A 22976-nucleotide genomic window follows, 5' to 3' on the forward strand; every position below is an offset into this window, starting at 1 on the left:
AAGCAGATTGAAAGTGAAAGGGGGGGGGGAGAATCCCAGAAAAATGTGTGAAAAAACGTGTTCTCATATCTCAAAATGCACTCCAGATTGAAATCTTACCTGCACTTTGAAGGATAGGTTCTGTATTCACAAGTGACCCTGGGTGTGCCTAGGCCCTGTGAGATGAGAAGGAGCTGAAGCAACAGCCTGTCCAACTGAGATTTGTGGGTTGATAAAAAGACCACAGGAACATCAGGCTGGAGGCAAGAGAAAAACAACAGGCCTAAGCAACAGCAGACATACACAATATACCAAAGAGGGCACAGTGCAAAAGCTTCATGTAACAAAAGAGGCATCAGAGCACCCAAAAGGCTGGGGGGGGGGGGCGGTTCTGGCTCAGGAACCACACATGGCTCATGAACAGTTAAAGTAGCATAAGTAGGGATAGCAAAATAAAAGCTTCCTTTTCTTCTGAAAAGCAGAAAGTACTGTATTTTTCGTCCCATAGGACGCACTTTTTCCCCTCCAAAAATGAAGGGGAAATGTGTGTGCGTCCTATGGGGCGAATGCAGGCTTTCGCTGTAGCCTGGAGAGTGAGAGGCATCGGTGCGCACCAACCCCTCTGCTCTCCAGGCTTCAGGAAGCTATCCGCAAGCCTTGCGAGCCCGGCGGGAGTTCCCGCAGGCTCACAAGGCTTGCGGGCAGCAGCTGGCAGCCCAAAGCACGGGGAGCCCTCCGGAAGGCTCCCCGTGCTTCGGGCGGGTGTCCGCAAGCCTCGTGCACCCGGCGGGAGCTCCTGCTGGGCGCGCGAGGCTTGGGGCAGCAGCCTGTAGCCCGAAGCACGGGGAGCCCTCCGGAGGGCGCCCCGTGCTTCGGGCAGGTGTGCGCAAGGCTTGGGGCGGCAGCCGCGGCTGGGGGGGTAAATAATTTTTTTTTATTCATTCCCCCCCCCAAAAAACGAGGTGCGTCCTATGGGCCGGTGCGCCCTATAGGACGAAAAATACGGTATGCTTAACAGTGTAAAAAAAACAACAACACCCAATACTTAGCACTTAAACAGATTTCTATAGCAGCCTTAGCCAACCTGTTGCCCTGCAGACATTTTGAACTACAACTTCTGAGCTGGCTGTAACTGATGACAGTTGCGCTCCAAAACATCTAGCGGGGTAGGCAAACTAAGGCCCGTGGGCCAGATGCGGCCCAATCGCCTTCTCAATCTGGCCCGCGGACAGTCCAGGAATCAGCGTGTTTTTCCATTGGTAGAATGTGTCCTTTTATTTAAATGCATCTCTGGGTTATTTGGGGGGCATAGGAATTCGTTCATTCCCCTCCCCCCAAATATAGTCTGGCCCACAACATGGTCTGAGGGACGGTGGACTGGCCCACGGCTGAAAAAGGTTGCTGACCCCTGATCTAGAGGGCACCTGGTTGGCTCCTCCCAGACATTCTCTTAGCAAACCCTAAAGAAGCACTGCAGGTCAGCATCATGACCCTCATACCGCAGATGTGAGGCTGAAAGGCTGTGACTGGCACCTGGCCATAGCTGTCAACTTACAGATTTGAAAATAAGGGACCAGCACCCTCGCAAATAAGGGATCAGCAGCCAAAATAAGGGATTTTCCGAACACAGGTATGTTCAACTTCTGAGCCCCTCCGAGCCAAAGGCAGAAAGCCCAGCCAGCAGCCAAACGAAGCCTCAAGCCTTAAGGAAAACCACCATCACCTCTCCACTGGGAAGTGCTGAGCAAAGGCGAGTTCCCAGGCAATGCAGCCGATTTGATCAGCACAAGGCATGCAAGCTCCACCCCCCAGTTGTTCTTAGACTTCTTATTGGGTGAGCAACGCAGCCAAGCAACACAGTTGGAGCCTCCCTTCTCCCTGGCCGGCAGGGAGGGAGGGAGAGGAGCTGCTTCCTTTGAAACACGGGAAATTTAAGGGACATCATCAATAAGGGACAGCAGCAGGACATGGCGCTGGGATAAGGGACTGTCCCGCCAAATAAGGGACGCTTGACAGCTATGCACCTGGCCAGCAATACCTGCAATGAAACCTCCAACATAAAAGCAAGAGGAATAAAGCCCACATTTAGCTGGACTCAAAGGTTAGGAACTCAATGATCAAGAAACTCAGGAATGCACATGAGCAGCTTTGGGATTTCTTTAGTGTTAGCAGAGAGAAAGGACTGCATACAATCTAGAGCAAATTCAAAGAATGTTGCTATTAGAATTATGGTATTGCCTCTGGAAAAATATGGGAGGGGGGAGGAAAATGGAAGGTCCTAGAGAGGGTTTCCCAAACTTGGGTCTACAACTGTTTTTCGACTACAACTCCCATCATCCCTAGCTAGCAGGATTAGTGGTCAGGGATGATGAGAACTGAAGTCCAAAAACAGCTGGAGACCCAAGTTTGAGAAACCCTGTCCTAGAGAAAGAGATTGGGATACGATTGTAAACTGAACAGGAAATGGAACTGAAAACATGGAACTGGACATGAACTTAGCAGACATATAATGAGAAATAAAAATGGAATACAAAAAGTGGAATACAACAAGAAATGGAACTGAACATACAGAACTGGACATGAGCAAGTGGACATATACCGAAAAATAAAAATAATATGGACTCAGTGTGTGATCACAGTGAAGAAGCTTTAATATAGACATGGATGGAAAAATTTAGTATTATTCAATATGGAGCAGTGGTGGTGGGAATCAATAGAGGTAAAGTTAAAAGAAAGAATATGGTTAACATTTATCAGTAATAGAGAACCTATCTTGGGCTTTTCATGGGAATGGAAATGAATGATTGAGATACCTTAACATAAAAAAAATGTTTAACAAAAAGTAGAGAAGAAAGATGCTTGCATGTATTTTTTTTTGCTAAGGTTTTCTTTTCTTTTATCTTATTTTTCTCTTTCTTCTTTTTGTTTCTACTTCCCCACTCATTATTTCCATATTTTATTTTATTTTTTGCTTTGCTCTTGCTTTTATCATCTACTCTGAGATAATGAGATTGCACGCAGATGAACAACAAAAGAAAAAGAAAAAGGAATGCACATGAACAAGAGAGCAAGAGGCAACATGGGAATAAAAACCAGGCACTCACTCCCATGTTGTTCTAGCATCCTACCAAGCCCATTTGCATTCCCAAAATATGGTTCCCACATTATAATTTCCCCCCTGCAAGGTCAGTTATACGAGCTTCATTAACTTACTCAGTTTGGGAGAAGAAGAAGAAGCGTTTGGATTTGATATCCCGCTTTATCACTACCCTAAGAAGTCTCAAAGCGGCTAACATTCTCCTTTCCCTTCCTCCCCCACAACAAACACTCTGTGAGGTGAGTGGGCCTGAGAGACTTCAGAGAAGTGTGACTGGCCCAAGGTCACCCAGCAGCTGCAGGTGGAGGAGCGGAGACGCGAACCCGGTTCCCCAGATTACGAATCTACCGCTCTTAACCACTACACCACACAAAACTAGCACTAAATTTTGCGTGAGGGTCTGGAATTTTGGAGTGACACGTTAATGAAGCTATCAATACTGTTGGGAATTGGAGACCCTCTTGCATCCACCCAGGAAGCAGCATCCCTTACCACCTCAGCAGCCCTGCGCACCATCTCCAGTTGCCCGTTGTGGGTTATCACGCCAAGGAACATTTGATTCAGAAGTTTTAGCAGAACCCAGTGGCTGAGCCTGAAGGTAGAGGAGAAGTGGGAGTAAGGTTAAAAAACAACCCGCAAAGCATCACTACAACTCTTAAGAGGCTCCAAGTGGCAGGGGAACATAAAATCAAAGCCTTTGGGGGGAGAGGTGAGAAAGGCAACCACAGCTCTGTTGCCTTCTTCCAGGGTACCTTACTGGTTTCTGGGACAGATTATTATTGCCACTATTCAACCCTTAGACCACCTAACAATGCATAGAGATTAAAAATACAAGCCAAGAATCTATGATTTCTTTGACACAAAAAAATAAGAAAAATGAAATTATCTGAAATGGTACAAGTTTCCGCTTTCTGATCTGATTAAACAAGGAGGGATTCATTCGGCAAGGTCCCAAAGATAGTCATAGCTATTGAAAAGTTATATTGTCTATGTTTTATGCATTTCATAACTGCAACAGGAAATCTAAAGCTCTGCCCCCCCCAAAAAACTTTGACTATTCCCATTAAGCTGAGCAGCTACTCTCTCTCTCATCAAAGACTACCTTCCCCCCGCAAAGAACTATGGCTGGCAGCGCCCCCACCTACAATCATGCCAGACAGCTCATTCCCCATCATCACTCCCACCCCGTCCAAATGGGGAAAGAGAACTTCTGAGCTAATCAGCCCTTTCTCTGACTTAACTGCATGCACTCACTGCCGCTGCTTTTCCTATTAGTCCCTAACTTGTGTTAATTTGAAGCTGATGAAAGGTGCTGGGTTAATAAGAAGCCTCTTATACACTGCGGTTTTCATCTGTAGGTTTCAAAGGACTTCCTGAAGGAAGTTCACTGCCTCTCTCTCACCCCCTCACTTTCTTTTTAAAAACCACAAGCCAACGAGCAAAGATTTACCAAAAGATCATTGATATAAAGGGGGAGGGATCTTGCATCAATCCTTTCCCAGAATCTCCCAGCCGTTTTTAAATACACTCAAGGGTACTATATCAAAGTACTGTACAGTTACATGGAGCTGATTTCTTTACCATATATATACAGGGGCTATATAGCCCGGTTGCTGTGGGTGTATTGTGATTTGTTTTTTAGCCATCTCTTAATTGTGCTTATCTACAGTATATTCTTTCATTTTTTATTTTTTGCATTTCACTGTGGTTTATGTATCAATGTGGTTGTTGTTCTGGTTCTTGTTGTTTTTTACTTTAAGTTGTAATCTACCCTGGCATCAATACTGATGAAGAGAAGGCTATAAATCATTTAAATAAATAAATAAAATATAGGAAACTGCCCCCCTTTCCTCTAATCTCTTGATAGAGGTTTTCACAGTCACCAAAAGATTCCCTCTCTTCCTTAAAATGAGTATCAAAGTCATTCAACAGCACCACTGCAAGGTCAAACAGTAATTGCTGACCAACGAGCTGATAAACTATATCCTATATAGCATTACAAAATATATTTACATAATCACAGTGTCATAATCCTTTTTTTTTTTAATAACTTCAGGGCCACGAGGTCAGCCCCTTGGTGCTGATGTAGTTATACATGTCATTATTATTATTTCTGTTTTCTGATCTTTAACCATAATAAAGAGTGGTGGTGATGATGTTCTTGACATCAGGCTCTTTAGATCCTTCCACTGAGCTCAATGCCACAGTGCAGATTTAATTAGGCAATCTGGAAAGGCAGCCACATGCTGGTGTAGAGTCAATCCATAAGCAAAGAAAGGACAATGCAAACAGGCACCTACTGGCAATATTGCTCCCATGTACCCTCAGCAACGTGCAAAATGAAAACCTGGGATCAAAATCCTACAATCTCAAAGTGAGATCCTGCTGCAGTTCAGCCCAGGAGCTTACCAGGACAGCTAACCTCAGTCAGCAACAGGATGGCCTCTTTGCTCTTTAGACTAGGGGAAATGCTAGAAGTAATAGGTAGAAAGAAATTATCTCCCCAGATTTAGTAGTGAACACACTCCTGCATGGTGAGTAAGATAGAACTATGCATTTGAATTATTGAAATATATTATTTTCACCATGTGGTTTTTTTTTGGGGGGGGAGATCTAAGAGAGGTACATTCTTTTAAAAGCTACAAAATATGGGTTCAGCGGAAAATATTAGCATTATACTCCCAACAAGAACTGAAGGAGAATCAAGAGCCAGTGCAGAAAAGGTATCACTGACAAATCTCCCAAACTCAGCAAATTAAAACCTCTAGCAAAGTGGTTTTCAGAGCAGGTTGCCAGGAAGTGTGGGGTCCCTTAGAAGTTTAGCAGCAAGTGCACTCTCCATGAGCACAGTGGTGGCAGACAAGCCATCCTGAAAACCCTCTTGCGTGCCACTACCAATTGCCCTCTGCATTTTGCAGCCATGCGGGATTGTTGGGTGGGTTCTGCTGTGCATTATTTGGGCCACAAGGGGCAGCAACAACCCTGAGTCAGCAGTCCGCAGGAAGTGGCTGTCTAGAAATGTTACCATAGAATCTCAGAAAGCCAACTGATATGTGAAAGATGGATACAGAGCCAGCCCAAGTCATTTTGCTGCCTGAGGCAATGGACAAGATGACTCCCTCACATTCCATGTACAGAAACTTACTGGAGTTGCAGGTTAATCTTCCTGCAAAACTGGCAACTTTACAGGGTCTTCTGGCCACATGAGGGTAGCAGGTTACTTTACAGGGTGGTACACAGGCCCCTGGCACGCATACCTCTGACTTCCAACAGAGGTGAACATCCAGGGGTCACAAGAAGAATGGTTGGAAAGCTGTCACTTCTGCTGCCCTAGTATCTGCCACCGGAGGCAACTGCCTCAGTCTGCCCAATGACAATGCAAGCCCTGGATATTTTCACTGTGCTGGGGAAGGGAACAACAGGGAGTCATGTCTAGCCCCTCTCTAATGGTCTTTTGGAAGCTAGTTAAACCTTCCTTTTTAAGGCAGCTTTTTGATGGCACGATTATTTAAGCTTGTTGGTTTCAGCGCACTGAACTGCTGCTCCTGGTGTATTATAGTTCTTGTTTTTGCTGTTTTAATGTTTTTGTAACTGAGCTTTACAGTTTTTAAATTCATTTCAATTTTGTTGTTACCTGTCTTGAGCTTTTTTAAAATAAAAGAGAGGTGGTTCAAAGCCACGGATTATGTTCCACAACTCCATATTTGATTGCATACACACCACACATTTAAAACACACACACACACACACACACCCTCAAAGAAACCTGGGAACTGTAGCATGTTAATGGTACTGATAATTTTAACTCTGTGAGGGGCGTACTACATTTCCCAGGAGAGGAAATGTCCTTGAAATGCATGGTATGTAATCTCTGTAAGCATACACACACACCCATTTAACCCCCTCCTTTGCAATCCCATACCTCAGTAGGAGAGGTGAAACAGAGGACTGTATCTGGCAGAGAATGCTGTGAATTCTCTGCATCCACTGTGGGACTGGCATGCTGGTCTCCGGCGCATCCCCCTTGCTCTGAGGCACTTTCTGACACACAATGTCCTGTACCCTTGACAGACAAAAAGGAGAATAAAAACATATGTTTCTTCCGATGAGCACTTGATGAAGGATTTAGGCAGTCAAAAAGGATACTTGTAGATGATGCACAAATTTCAGAACACAAATACATCTCTCTAAAACTTGATGATAAACTGAAATTTGGATACAAGAACGTGTCAGCATTATGTTTGATTGTTGTTTTGCGAGCCCAGCTCTTGGTCATGTTCATGAAATTACAAATTAAGATATCAGTTCTTCTTTCTCATTAACTGCTCTGGGCACTTAATGCAGAAAAACAGGATACAAATAATATTAATGCAAACAATAACAAGTGAATGAAAGAGCAAGATACAGACTTGCCTTGCGAACAGTTATGGGAAGGATAATTCCCATGTATGTGCCATACAAATCCCAATCTATCTCTGTGTATACAACCTTTATTATTATTGCTGTAGTTATTATTATGTTACATATTTATTTATTTATATCCCGCCTTTTTTCCTAACAGGGAATCAAGGGGGCTTACAGATAAAATTAAAACTATCTATCTTTCTTTTAAAAAAAATTACAGATAATCACAATAAACGCAGCATGGCACCAGCCCTTTCATTAAAAGCAGTCAGTTCCTAAAACCCTGCTGGAGTAAAAAGAACTTCACCTGCTAGCAGAAGGACAACTGGGAGGGAGCCAGAGTTCCAAAGGAAGGAGTTCCAGAGTCTGGAAGGCACCACCAAGAAGGCCTCCTTCTGCATCCCTCCATGTGTGCCTGTGAGTGTGGTGGAAACAACAGAAGCCCCCCCCTCCAAGATTTCAAAACCCGGGCAGGCTCATATATGGTCTTCCAAATAGCCTGGACCTAAGCTGTATTTTAAAATACAGTATATTCTTGGCTGCCTTACAGAATCCTCTTGACAACCAAAAAAGTGAGGTAACAGTCCCGTCCACTCTGATTTCTCAGGAACTTACTGAAATTCTGCCTCTGCAATATTGTGCCTCTGCCAATAAAACAATATTGTGCCTCGGAACAATAATAATAAAAAAATAATGCATTATTATTAACGTGTTGTGGACTTTGCTGTGACGACTCCACAAACTGAAAAGTCAGGGCTGGAAAGATCTTGATAACCAGAAATATTTCAATGTCCTACAAAATGGAGTATCAGCTTTAATAAAGGAAGACATAAGGCCAATACTATCTATGTGCACAATATATTCCATTTTGAAAATACTTTGTGATGTATTATGGCATTCCTTTGTTCAATTTCTGAATCAGGCATTGTAATTTAAATAACACTGAATGCACTTGTTGCAAAAAAAATTTATACTATTGTACAGTATTTTGTTGGGTGTACCTCCCCCATGGACTTTTTTCTTTTACATATGTAAGTTCACAAAGGCTGTGTGAACTTTTACGCTGTGCATTCTGGTTCAGAAAACCTTGTGATAAAATATGATTTTTTTTAAAAAAGATCTTGATATATAGTCTTCTAAACTCAGAGCACCCAGTATACCACCGGAAGATTTTTATTACTTTCCTTCTTTTTTCTGGACCTTCAAAATTTTGCCACCTCCTGTTTTAATTTGGCAGAGTAATCTGCATAACAAAAATTCTACTTGTTAATGTTAATGTAGATTTATTTCCCCATATGAAGAAAAATATACAGTTCCAAATTATGATTCTATAGCTACATGGGAAGTACTGTAAGGCACACTATAGCTATCTCTGCCCCAAGAGATCTCGTGTTGCTGGCTTCTTTACTTCCTTTTGATCCAGCCCATTTGGCCGAGGGAGGTCCACAATTTGAACCCACTGAAACAGGCTGCTGTCTCCAGAGGTTCACAGCTGTGCCATTTCCATAAGCAACTCTCATACCATTTAGGGTTTCCCCCCTTTACATTTCTTACATTAGTAAAAACCTATACAAGTTAGAATGTACTCTCCCCCACCCTCTGTGGTACATTATCCATTCACAAGGGACACAATCCTTATTTAAAAGCGTTTTCAGCATCACTTGTCAAAAAACGCCCTCAGACTCCAAGGAATCCCAGCAGCTTTGCCTGAAAAAACTCTACTGGAAGCAAGCCATTTTTACATATGCTTTTCTGTTATTACTGGCAAGTCTTGGGTTGTAGCCTTATACACCTCCAACAGCTCTGCACACCAAAATGCTTTGGTCATCCCAACTCAGCAGCCTGACATCAAAGAGAGACTTGCAGGTAGTTTACAGAAGAGTAAGGGGCAGGGACCCAGGGGGAGGGAGGGGGAAAGGAGAGCTGAAGCGCCATGTAGGTACAGATTGAAGGATCTAGACAAGAGTGCTTGCCTGGTTGTACCACAGTAACTCAGAACCACTGCAGACAAACCACTGCTTGGTGCAATTCTTTATTTGACCCCAGAGGAAGGCATGGCCCACCCAGCCTCAAAAAACAGATGGGGAAGTGTGTGCATTCACATCCAGCGCTTTGAGATCACAAAGCAAACTGAAGGTGAATAATACCTGGTTTCCAAATAGAGTTCCTCTGTCTTTATCCCGAGAGACAAGAAGCACTACAGCAGGATTTTTCAAAACTGAATGAGAGGATGGTCCAGCTGTGTTTGTGCACATGCAAACATGTAGGTAGAGAGGTCTGTAAGCTAGGAAGAATGTTTGGGGCTTTAAGAAAATCAGAAACTGCCTGGATAGCTAAAATGTTCCCAAAAGGTAACTAACGTGGATTAAGCAATCTTGAGTATGCAGGCACAGCTGCTGAAAGGACTCCTAAGGAGAGGGGAGAGGAGAGGAGGCTGAGGAAACACTCCACAAGGGAGGGTATTCAAAAAAGGGAGGGGGGCTGCCGGCTCTGCAGGCAAGGGGCAACACAACTGGGCTTCTCAAGCTCAGAGCATGTTTCCCCACAAGGAAGCCACAAAAAATGTAGTTAGTCAAGGAAACTGTGGACTCAAAAAGGCTGAAAACCTCTGGATTAGTGGATAGGAACATCTACCCTATAAGGAAAGGTTACATTTGGGGCTTCCTAATTTAGAAAAAAAATAAGTAGTAGTAGTAATTTGTTTACAACCCTTCATCCGTAGATCTCAGGGCTGTTCACAACATAAAAATACAAGGGGACATGGTCTATGTATAAAAATTGGGCTGTGTGTGAAGTAAGTGGGGTGGAGAACTTCTTCACACAGCACACAGTTAGCCTATGGATTCACAGCCACAATGTGGTGGTGAAGGGCAGTGGGAACAGATGGCAAGATTCAAATGGTGGAAAACTGAATTATGCAGGCTACTGGCCATGATAGCTCTAAGCCACCTCCAGCTGCCCTGCTGTGGGCTTCACAGAGGCACCTGTTTGGCCACTGTGGGAACCAGGAGGCTGGACTAGATAGGGCTTTGGTCTGGTCTAGCAGTGAGGCTCTTCTGATATTCCTATGATTTTAGCATCTATATTAGGGGTTTTGTGAAAAGTGTATACCAGATGGCCATTATTCTGCATTAATTAACATGAAGTGTGTGGACATGAACTTAAGTATTTTCGCTGTGTGGTGGATGGAATGTTCTGGAAGCCCCCTACTCTAAAAACTGGGAAGACAGAACACAATTTTGCACATTAGGGTAAAAATAGATGTGATGTCACAGCAGGCTGTTCATGCACACTTGAGCCTGGCTTTGCAAACCTCTATGTGCAAATGACTTACAAGTCAAACGTTGTTTCCGTAGTGTAGTGGTTATCACGTTCGCCTCACAAGTCAAACGCAAGATCTCAGGACTTGTCCTTTTCTTCCAACTGTTGTTGTTTTTAAAAAAATTAAGAAGATTTGGACAAAAAAACCAGGCATGTTCTGGATGGAAAGAGGTAAAAGAAAAATCTGCTAAATTACACCATCTCTGGAGGCCAAGTTCCGGACTTCAAAAAGACTCTCATCTTGGCATTTTGATGAATGAGGTGAGTGGCTGCCATATTTTTGTATTTGTTATAGCTGCTATTTCATGATTTGGCGAACCTCACCAAGAAAGAATTAATTATCCAAAGGAAACGCAGGAGGCGCAAAACTAATTGGATGTAATAGCTTCACAGTCCTTGGTGGAGAGCCCTAATCAAATTTGGCAGAGTAAGATCAGATATGAAAGGGGCTCGGGCCGAGGAGGGAAGATGGCGACAGCAGCAGTTGTGATGCAAAAAGAAAAAGGAAATGAAAAGCAGTCTCCCTTACTAGAGGGAGGTTGGCGATATTTTTTATTTGAACTACAAAAGCGATGTACTTTACAAAAGATGCATTTGCTTGCATGGAATATTATCACATACGGTTTGAAAAGAGAGTGATGGTAAACTCTGGATGCCTGCCAGCTGTCCGAGGGCCCTGGGGAGCTGCCGTGGGTTTTTATGGGGAAACCGGAAACAATCTTTGGGTAACTTACTGATTGCGAAGTACACCCCTATAGTACATTGGAAACATCAGCTTATTTAGAAATAAACCTTGGATGGAAGCCCAGAGCCTTTTACAGCAAGAATCAGCAGAACATCAGCAGAGAAAGGAGGGGTCATCGAAAGTGGACTGTGCTTCAAAATGTTATAACTGAGAACAATATGGGAAAAAATTGCCTCCTACGTGAGTACAGAAATATGGAATCGTTAAACAAAACAAGATAGTTATACCAGCGACTGACTGAGAAAGGAGGATGGTCAGTATCAGGATTGGAAAATCGGGAAGTAACAAAGAAGAAAGAGAAAATAAATGATGGACATTGGCTCTTGAAATCCAGAACATGGGAAGTCCCATTGAAATGATTTAATTCGGACTCTATAATTGGCTGTATTGTTTTTTGTTTTAGAATGTGGTAAGATTTGGCTCTATTTGTTATTAATATGAATGTATTTCTTTCATTATTATTGGAAAATGAATAAAAATTATCCCCCCCCCCCAAAAAAAAATGCTACCAAGCATAACATCAGAAGGCAGAAAGGCTGCTCAACCTCCCGAGTGCCCCAAGTTAACAGCAGCAGAGGTGACTGGTGGCCATTGGGACTGGTGGGGCAGAAGGCCAGGAGCCAGAGCCAATAACAGGCAGAGCCAACTCATTCTAGTTTTGTGACCATCTTCCCTGCTGAATTCTACAAGGGCAACACTGAGACTGAAGAGAGAAAACTAACAAGCAATGAGTGTCATCCCTTGGACTGGATGTAAATAAAAGACAAGCAGGTGGGGGCTGAATGAGGGCAGGCTGAGGATGAGATAGCGCCCCGTTTGCTCAAATGGGCCACTGAACAGCAGTACCTCTTGCTGTGGAAGATTCTGTTTTGGAGATCACTGGGGGTATCAGCACAAATTTTCCAATCACACACTGTGAAGAAGCAGCAGAGTCTTCTTACCAGCCAGCCTCTGAATCTGAGAGAGAGAAAGTTCATATATAAGAGATTAATAATGGGATGCCCGTATCTGTGACATTCCTAAGAGCTGAAAATGCCCCCCCAGCTGCCCAGAATATGGCAGTCAAACCAAGGTCCCTTCCCAATCTCTAAAGCAGGGTAAGGAACCTCAGAATGGGGAGTCAAAGCTGGTCCCTCAGGCGTGTCTACCTGGCCCTTGAAACTCTCCCCTTGCTTCACCCATCACTGATTCACACTCTTCTTCAGTAGGTTTTGGAGTGTGTCCTTCAACTCTGATAATGCCTCTTGCTTGTTCATAAATAGGATAAGGAGGGTATGTGAAGGCATGCAGAAACTAACCTGCTGAACAATGATTAATATTTATATCTATTGCTTGCTCATTTTTTCTCACCCAGCTCTAAACTAAGTACAAGATGCCACAGCTCCTCATCAGTATCTAGGAACCGTCTTGCTAAATGACAGCAAGGCCAATCTAATCCAGTGTTCAGTATCTAACAGTTCCTTGCCAAACTGAACATTACAGCCATCCCCTGTTGTCTTTCATAGTACCTGGTATCAAATATATGCTGTTTCTGGATAGACCTGACCTCACTGTATTTGCCCAACTCATTTTTAAAGGCAAATAAAGTAGTGGCCATCACCACAACAGATAGCAAAAAATAGGTCAGTGATTTCCAGCCAGAAACCTGAGAAGCAAGGCCAAGAAGGGAATGACCATCCTCCGTTTGTCTTGCAAAATCTATACATGTACTTTATAGTTTATAATTGACCAATGTTGAGTTGGCATTAAAAAGGGTTTGGAATCTATACCTGCTGCTGCAAAATGCTGGAACCAGAATAGTTCTGGAATATTGCTTCCCAGCTGTTAAAATTGCACTGGCTTTCAACTGGCACAAAGGACACATCCTTGAGATAGTAAAAGCACAACTTCAGGCAATACCAATGAGACGGAAACATGGAAGGTGCCTAAAGAAGCCAGGGTGGCTATCTAAAGAACTTTTAACTGAGTTAAGATTAAAAAAGGATGTGTACAAAAAATGGAAAAGGGGGGAAACCACCAAAGAGGAATTCAAACAAATAGCCAGCACGTGTAGACACAAAGTCAGAAAAGCTAAAGCACAGAATGAACTCAGGCTTGCTAGAGAGGTTAAAAGCAACAAAAAAGGCTTTTATGGGTATGTTCGTAGCAAAAGGAAGAACAAAGAAACAGTGGGGTCACTCAGAGGAGAAGATGGTGAAATGCAAACAGGGGACACAGAAAGGGCTGAACTCCTCAATGCCTTCTTTGCCTCAGTCTTCTCTGATAAAGAAAACAATGCCCGACCTGAAGAATTTGGAGCAAATGATTCAGCAGAGGAAACACAGCCCAGAATAACTAAGGAGATAGTACAAGAATACTTGGCTAGTCTAGATGTATTCAAGTCTCCAGGGCCAGATGAACTGCATCCAAGAGTATTAAAAGAACTGGCAGATGTGATTTCAGAACCACTGGCAGTCATCTTTGAGAATTCCTGGAGAACAGGCGAAGTCCCGGCAGACTGGAGGAGGGCAAATGTTGTCCCTATTTTCAAAAAGGGGAAAAGAGAGGACCCAAATAATTACCGCCCAGTCAGTCTGACATCAATACCAGGGAAGATTCTGGAGCAGATCATTAAGCAAACAGTCTGTGAGCACCTAGAAAGGAATGCTGTGATCACCAATAGTCAGCATGGATTTCTGAAAAATAAGTCATGTCAGACGAACCTGATCTCGTTTTTTGACAGAATTACAAGCCTGGTAGATGAAGGGAACGCAGTGGATGTAGCCTACCTTGATTTCAGCAAGGCATTTGACAAGGTGCCCCATGATATTCTTGTAAAGAAGCTGGTAAAATGCGGTCTTGACTATGCTACCACTCAGTGGATTTGTAACTGGCTGACTGACCGAACCCAAAGGGTGCTCATCAATGGTTCCTCTTCATCCTGGAGAAGAGTGACTAGTGGAGTGCCACAGGGTTCTGTCTTGGGCCCGGTCTTATTCAACATCTTTATCAACGACTTGGATGATGGACTCAAGGGCATCCTGATCAAATTTGCAGATGACACCAAACTGGGAGGGGTGGCTAACACCCCAGAGGACAGGATCACACTTCAAAACGACCTTGACAGATTAGAGAACTGGGCCAAAACAAACAAGATGAATTTTAACAGGGAGAAATGTAAAGTATTGCACCTGGGCAAAAAAAATGAGAGGCACAAATACAAGATGGGTGACACCTGGCTTGAGAGCAGTACATGTGAAAAGGATCTAGGAGTCTTGGTTGACCACAAACTTGACATGAGCCAACAGTGTGACGCGGCAGCTAAAAAAGCCAATGCAATTCTGGGCTGCATCAATAGGAGTATAGCATCTAGATCAAGGGAAGTAATAGTGCCACTGTATTCTGCTCTGGTCAGACCTCACCTGGAGTACTGTGTCCAGTTCTGGGCACCACAGTTCAAGAAGGACACTGACAAACTGGAACGTGTCCAGAGGAGGGCAACCAAAATGGTCAAAGGCCTGGAAACGATGCCTTATGAGAACGGCTAAGGGAGCTGGGCATGTTTAGCCTGGAGAAGAGGAGGTTAAGGGGTGATATGATAGCCATGTTCAAATATATAAAAGGATGTCACATAGAGGAGGGAGAAAGGTTGTTTTCTGCTGCTCCAGAGAAGCGGACACGGAGCAATGGATCCAAACTACAAGAAAGAAGATTCCACCTAAACATTAGGAAGAACTTCCTGACAGTAAGAGCTGTTCGACAGTGGAATTTGCTGCCAAGGAGTGTGGTGGAGTCTCCTTCTTTGGAGGTCTTTAAGCAGAGGCTTGACAACCATATGTCAGGAGTGCTCTGATGGTGTTTCCTGCTTGGCAGGGGGTTGGACTCGATGGCCCTTGTGGTCTCTTCCAACTCTATGATTCTATGATTCTATGATTCCATACTTCCTTTTGTGTCTCACTCTCGAGGCACAGGGCTAACCTCTGAAGCTCTCTGTCGGTGGGTTTCTTTTGTCCTGGCGCTTTCCCCAGGAAAATCTGCATTTTGCTGCTGAATCGGAGCAAATGGCAATCTGTAGAAAACCCGACTGCCATTTGTCCCGATTTGGCAGTAAAACATGGGGTGTTCCTGGGGAAAGCACCACCACCACCACAAAAACACTCAGACATGGATCTGTGCCTAGAAATGTAACAAAAAAGGAGGTCTGGAGGAATACCTCTGAATACCAGTTTTTGGGAATTGAAGTGCAAAGAGCTGTTGTGCTCATGTTCTGCTTATGGGCTTCCCATTGGGGCATCTGGTTGGCCACCACAAGAACAGAATATGGGACTAGATGGACCATTGGCCTGATCCCTGTTTCATCAATTAGAATCATCTTTGGAGGAACTGCCCCGAGGATGCTGGACTGGGCATTCTTGATGGCAGTGCTCCAATGGAGGTTAAACTACCGCCCTCTTTTAGGACAAAATATATATTTTTATTCAGTCAGGCTTTTAAAGGATGCATTCACTCCTCCTGCTTCAGCACAGCCACAAGGGAGCAAAAGCTACTGCTTCTGTTTTAGATTAACCATAGTTTAGTGTTATATATGAGCCTTTAACTCTTGTTGTTTCAAGCCAGGGCAGGGGAGACGGTCTCTCAGCTTGACTTTTAATCCTATTTAGCTCACCCGGTGTGGTACCCTCCAGATATTGTTGGCCTACAACCCCATCAGCCCTAGCCAGCAGGGCTGGTCAGAAACAATGGGTGTTGTAGTCCAACAACATACGGAGGAGACCACATGAATGCCCTCTTGCAACTGCGTCAATGTTTTTTTTGGTAAACTGCCTTGGAGGGTTTTAGAGCCAAAGAGTGGTTTGTGGTGGGGGGAAGTAACTCTAGAACCTTCCCTTTCTTGATCTTTGGAATCTTGAGGGCGATGTTTGCTTTACTACTAGTCGAACACAATTCTTCTGATTTTAAGGTGCTAAAACAACATTCAAAATGTCCATTATTAAGGAAAACACATTTGCATAATTTAGCTTTAGATTGCAAAATGTGGTTAACGAATGACGATTTCCTTGGAGCAAAATTCATTTATCCTTGTTCCAGAGTACTTCCCACTTTGAAAAGGAGTTACACAGCAGGGTGGAAACTGGCCCATGTTATCCAGAGCATAAAGCAAAGGGCTTCACTCTACTAGACCCACCTCCCTTAAAAAAATCTTTGCTTTTGCTCTGATATCAATCAAGTACTTCTCTCCTCCCTGCTGTTAATAACACTTAGCACTTTGGGGATTTCAGTTTTCAAAGAACTTCACAAACTACAATTAAAGTAATTAGGAATCAGGCTAATGAGAATAAAGTCTTTAATCCTCACACAAATCCTATGAGGTAGAAAGCTTTGTTATCTACATTTTAATTTGGAGGCGATGGAGAGAGGGGAGGGGAGAGGAAGTAAGGGGAAATCAAGAAACACAGAGAATAAATGACTAACCCAAACACAGCACTCTTTGAATAGCTGGTCCAAGACTTTTGATGTCAAACGGCACCCACCCACCCTAATTAACACAAGGCATAGTCCATCAGGGTGTTCACCTGGACAAACCCTCTTGAAATAAAAGAGGAACTACAAAATAGCAATACTGTTAATTTAAACAGGGCTGACAAAGGAGAATCAACCTCCTAGTGGGTAGTACTGCATAGGACAAGTGGCAGCTGGTAGACCTTGGACTTGGTGGGGCAGCATGTGACCAAGGAGGTCAGCTAAGCGGCAGTGCACAACAGCCCTAAAAAACCCAGCTACACCAAGCAAAGGTTTGCTCTACTGTTTTTGCCTCTTTTTACACAATGCAAACAGTGAACATTCAAATTTCTACTTTCTACACTAGCAGTGTGGATTTTTGGGTTGCACTTCCAACATCTAGAAGGTACAATGCTAGGCCAAAACTGGAATGCACCAGGAGGAGACACAGATCCAGGGAGCAGTAGGTGCAGAGCAGAAGTCACACAACCAAGTATAATCATTGCTGTAATTTCTAACATTGTGGAATTTCTAACATTGTGCTATTCCTAATAATTCATGCACCTGCAACTTCTTAAGAATGTTATGCAGACCACAGCAGCATATTATGTCCTTAAACCCCAGTATAAGTATAAACAATGTGAGATAAGGATAAGACGATGGAAACAGAGCACAGGTGGCATTGTAAGTTATACAAAAATATGTGGGAAGAGCCAAGGGAGTATATAGACATTTTTCCCAGGCCACCTTCCCATCCACTCCAGATCTTACCTGGTGTTTCCTTCTGATATTTTAATTACATTGCAAAATCCAAGAGAGATCATGTTCTTGTGGAAAAAGAATTCCTGAAGGCAGAAAGAGGACAAGATTCAGGTCCATTGGGCTTTTCAATCTTCCACCATAACTCAGCAACCTACCCCCCAGCTTGGAGGTGAAGAGCAGTACTAGCAACTTAGTACTTACCAAGCAGTAAGTACTCTCTCTCTCTCATTGGTCTGAACTTGCTTGCTCAGATAGAGACCAAGGTAAGCCATCCTTCTGCCTCCAGAAGTGCCCAGCTCTAAGATGATTCACACTCTATATTGCCTCTAAATGTGGACATTTCCTGATCATATTTGCCTAATTAATTAAGAAAACCATCCAACCAGCATTTTGTGGTGATGAACTTTATTAGTTAATGATGCATTGTGTGAAGAAGTATGTCCTTTTGCCTTTCCTGAACCTACTGCCTGCCAACTTCTTTAGATGATCCTGAATTCTGTTATCACAGGAGAAAAGACTTTCCGCCCTCGCTGCTCATCCTTTTACACATCACAAGTCCTGTCCTCCCTGACTTATGTCATTTCTTCCCCTAAACTTAAAGCTCTGTCCCATTTAGCTTTAAGGTGAAAGTGCTCCATGCTCTTGTTTAATTTAGCAGCTCTTTTTGGTAACTTTTTAAAGTTGGAGTAATCAGAAGCATACAGTGTTTTCTGACTGTGGCTACACCATGAAGTTCAGCATCATGATGACTGCTGTTTTATTTTCAGTTCCTTTCAATCAGCAACCTATTGGGTCACAGCCAGGCAGCGTGAAGTGAGACTGAAATTAAAAGCGCATGCATGGTGTTTATCCCACCCTGTGCCTGTACTGGATCTCAAGTCGTTTTTGTATGTGAAATTGTTCTAATTGTTTTATATACAACATTGCATAGCTGTTTTTACAGCTGTTTTCATTGTTGAAAGTGATTCATAAGTGGAATGCAACTAATAAAAATGTGGGTGTATGTGGAAGTTTTACAAGGCAGCAGGCAGATGGGTAGATGAACAGAGCCCACTATTTAAATAGCTCAAGTTGAACAGTCGCTGGAGTCAAATCCATGGCCTTTTTGTTGCTACTCCTAGCTTAGAGACCATCTGTTAGCACATTTTCCACCTTAAAGTGGTACCGAACTACACAATAGTTGCCCAAGATAAGGGAAGTCATGTGAGCTGGCAGGCCAAACCAAAAGCAGACTGACCCATGACTGGCAATCAACCCTTCTTTTTCAGCATTTCCCTGCACTAGGGTCTGGGAGACCAGGTTCAGATCCCCAGTCAGCCAGGAACCTCACTGGGAGTTCCTGGGGCCATTTCCTATCTCTCTCTCTATAACCTACCACACAGGTGGTTGTGAGGATCAAATGAGGCATGGGGGGAACCATGTGCACCACTCTGAGCTCTTTGGAGGGAAGGAAGGGTGTAAATATAAGAACTGAAATAAATCAACTTCTTACCCAGCTCTTTGGTGTGCACCTTTGGCAGCAATAGCCCACAAATGGCCGGCATTTGCCCAAAAAGGGCACCACAGTTCCCAGCTTCCACTCTGAGTCCAAGTCCAAGGTTTTCATCTGAGGAGGAAAAAAGCATCTTAACTACCCACCTGCAAACAAATTAGCTTTATGGCTTTTGAAGTAATATTTGGCAGAACAGCAGATACTCTTTAATAGAAATCAAGCACACAAGATTCCAGCAGACAAGATTTCCATATTCATTTTAAGCCGTTATGCTTAATTTAATCAAAGCCCTTGAGGGGATATGGAAAAGAAGGATTCTTTTGTAGCCTTAAGTGATCAGCAATTAATTGTGGGCTATTCAAACACACACGATTTGCAGTATTCTGAGATTCTGCATCCTGCATTGCTCCAGTACCTTCTCCACAACCAGCCAGCATTCAAAATTAGCTGGGCGCCAGTTGCGTTTTGTGACTGGCAACCAGCCTTTTGCAACGGGATTGAGATGTCTAGCATCTCCAGCTGCCTGGCTGCAGTAAGTTGGTCTGCAGCAGCAAGAGATGCAGGTCTTTTGCTGCGGCACTACCCCCGCCAAACACCTGATGCAGCACCAAAGACACATCCCCCCCCCCCCCGCCGCCGCTATGGCACTGCTGGGTGAATCAGGCGTTTGGCAGGGTAGCATGGAAAAAAAATTTTTTTTCTTTATTCCCCCCCCCAAAAAAAACTAGGTGTGTTCTATGGGCCGGTGCGCTCTATGGGGCGAAAAATATGGTAAGCTGCCCAATACCATCATGAGCTTAAAACACCACAAATGCATAATAAAAAGGAGGTCTGGAGGGGCCTTAAAAGCTTTTATCCATTTTTGTATATCTTACCTCCAATACCAGTTCTACAACAGAGATCTACCAGCAGGGCTGGCCTGACCTGAGCCTTTTTAAGATTAAAAGAAGAGAGCCCATGGTCTACTAATCAGTTTTTAAATGTACAAAGCAACAGTGGATAGTCAGGATCCCAATACAATTAAGGCATTCATTCTGTGCAAGGACCCTAGCAGCCCACAGGCCCTGGGTGACCCACCAGAAATTGGCTAGTGAGCTGCTGGTAGGCCACTTTTATTCCAGCTTTGGGAAAGAAAAATGTTACCATTCCACCCACCCACGTACCCCTTTATATTAATCTGCCTACCCCTGTTTTACATTTGCTGTGTAAATCTGTAAGAGAGCAGAGGCCACAGTATTATTTGTTAGAAGGAGAAAAGTGGGGGTAGCCCTACTATTCACAATAGCTGCGGGCAACTACTTGCACAGTGCCACCTACACACCATTAGCGTTTCCCGTACACACACCCACAAAGCAAGCAAGCAATGGAATATATTGGTGCAATCCCCTATATTTACCACCCAGAGGCAACAGAAGCCAGAGTTAAGTCAAAAGAAGAGGGCAAGGCCTCTGAACTGTTCTCATGGCAGCCTCAGCAAGAAGAAAACTCCTCTCACAACCTGAGGCATTTCAAAGTGCAAGGCTTAACTCCTTGCCAGAGAAATCAATTGTTCTACAGCTGTATCCAGCACAAAGGGGGGGGGGAGAAAGAGAGAAGAAAGTGAAGGGGGGGGGAACCATCAGCCAAAGCCCTCCGGGGAGAAGAATTTATTCTCTTTGTAATACAGCTCCAATATCATTACAATTGACTTTTCCCTCCCACACCCTCCTCCGGCTCAAAGAGACAAGCCAGTCCCTTAAAAGGAAACAGCAGCTCAAACCAAGCGCCCTTGAATACACTATACTCAGGGGCACATGTAGACACCCACCCACCCACTTGCCAGCACACACAGGCACCCAGCAATACTCTGAGTACCCAAATGAATGCCACCCTGCAAATGCGCACACATGTTCGTGCACCATGGATTACTCTACACAACTGACACCCAAGTGCATGCACAGCCTGCCATTCAATGGAAGTTGTGTCCGCAGTGGTCCATTTGCAGTGGATGCTGTGCTCATTGAGTGAGATGTACATGCATGTGAACCAGGCCCCTGAAATTGCGCTATCAGCAGACCAGGCTGTAGCTGGGAGAGCAGGTCAAATTCCCACTAAGGCCACATTCACACCATACATTAAAGCACTGCCATGGCTTCCCCCAAAGGATCCTGGGAGATGTAGTTTGTTAAGAGTGCTAAGAGTTCTTATGAGACTCCTTATTCCCCTCACAGAGCTACAATTCCCAGATTTCCCTGTGAAGGGGGATTAAGCTTTGTGATGCAAAGTATCTCAGGGGGCATTTATGGAAGATTGCTGCTCCTCCATGCACATGATGTACCGTATTTTTGCGTGTATAACACGCCCCCATGTATTAGACGACCCCTATTTTATGGGAGTGCAACAAAGTTGTTGAGCTTCTTTTGGAGGGAGATTGCCCAGAGTTGTTGAGCTTTTTTGGGGGGGGCACCAACACCCATCGGTAGTTGCCATCAAAACAACAGCCCTTCTTTTTTTTCTTAAAACTAGATTTCCCCTTTCCAAAGAAATTATCCTAAATCAACCCCCCCCCCCACCAAAGCCTCTTGCCAAGAACATATTTGTGATTATCTCAATGGCTCATTTGCAATTAAGACCCTCAGGACTGTTGCCACCTTAATCGATTTCAAATCCTTCTTACAACCAAAACCTCAAGAGTCTCCTTTTAAAAGAGTACTCTTACATAGGGCAAAGTGGATGAAAAAACTCAAAAGCTGTTCCTTTGCCCCTTCCCTTTCTCTCACAGCAGCGCCATAAGCCACCTCCATGATTCTGCGATTCTCCTTCAGAAAGTGCTGAGGAAAAACACAGCTGCCATGTTTCTTAGCTCAGGAAGTCCTGACACCCGGGAGATCTGTCTCCCTCAACGCTTAAAGGGGTGCCACCCCCAGGGCCCCATTTCCAGACATCCAGCACACTCTCTCACACTTGCTGGGGATGCCCTGGCAAGGCTGGGCACTGCGCCCACAACGCATAGTTCACACCAAAATTAGAGCAAGGCTGAATCCTTATCTATTTGTTTGGGGGGGTGCATTCAGATCCTGTGCGGATGGACCCCTCTCTATGGCGCATGCATCCACACTGACTCAAAATGACCGTACGTATCATTTTCCTGCGTTTTGCTGGTATTTTTCCCCACTTGGGGAACATTCTATCATGAAAAGCAGGCAACCAAATTGTAATAAAATAAAAACACGTTTAGGGCAGCAGCAGGGTTTTATGTGGCCAGTAAGTTCAACACACGATGGCCTCAAGTGAAGCCTTCTAGAGAAACTCACACATATACAAGATTTCTAGCAATGTCAACCTCATCAATTTCTCTACCGTTTCTATAGTGATGGCACTCCTCTCCCTTCAGGGCCTCCACAGGCCCTGCTTCTTCTCTGCTCTGAGCCTCTAGTCCATACTTTCGGAAATCTCCGTCCACGGGCCCTTAATCTTGGGATAATTCAACCCCCTGCAGTGCAGGAATCACAGCTCAAGAATCCCTGACAGATGACCATCCAACCTTTGAAAAATGTCCAATGAAATAAGAGTTGACAAACTTCTCTCCCTCCCTCTGAGTGTGTGTGTGTGAGAGAGAGAGAGAGGACAGGTGTCACAACTATGTGAGGAGAAATGTAACATGGCCAGGCAGATTACAAAGGACACCCTTGCCTCCGACACAGGAGTGCCTTAATTTA

At 44.1% G+C, this 22976-nt stretch overlaps 1 protein-coding gene across 17 annotated transcripts in view; it reads right to left on the bottom strand.

The window, feature by feature from the left end:
* Positions 1 to 22976, bottom strand: part of GPAT2 (glycerol-3-phosphate acyltransferase 2, mitochondrial) — an 87553-nt gene that overhangs the window by 33801 nt on the left and 30776 nt on the right. For 10 of the 17 annotated variants that reach the window (XM_083629362.1, XM_083629368.1, XM_083629372.1 and 7 more), the window contains 6 exons: positions 19279 to 19392; positions 17796 to 17869; positions 12393 to 12503; positions 6999 to 7139; positions 3569 to 3668; positions 100 to 236 (listed from right to left, as the gene is read on the bottom strand). In XM_083629362.1, the coding sequence (XP_083485488.1) occupies positions 100 to 236; positions 3569 to 3668; positions 6999 to 7139; positions 12393 to 12503; positions 17796 to 17869; positions 19279 to 19392 (677 nt within the window). Of the gene's footprint in view, positions 1 to 99; positions 237 to 3568; positions 3669 to 6998; positions 7140 to 12392; positions 12504 to 17795; positions 17870 to 19278; positions 19393 to 21162; positions 21310 to 21976; positions 22196 to 22571; positions 22953 to 22976 lie in introns of those variants that run through there. The other 7 variants (XM_083629358.1, XM_083629356.1, XM_083629367.1 and 4 more) reach the window with 6 other exon arrangements.

Source organism: Podarcis filfolensis, assembly GCF_964270895.1.
Source record: "Podarcis filfolensis genome assembly, chromosome: 8".
In the NCBI taxonomy this organism is placed as follows: Eukaryota; Metazoa; Chordata; class Lepidosauria; order Squamata; family Lacertidae; genus Podarcis; species Podarcis filfolensis.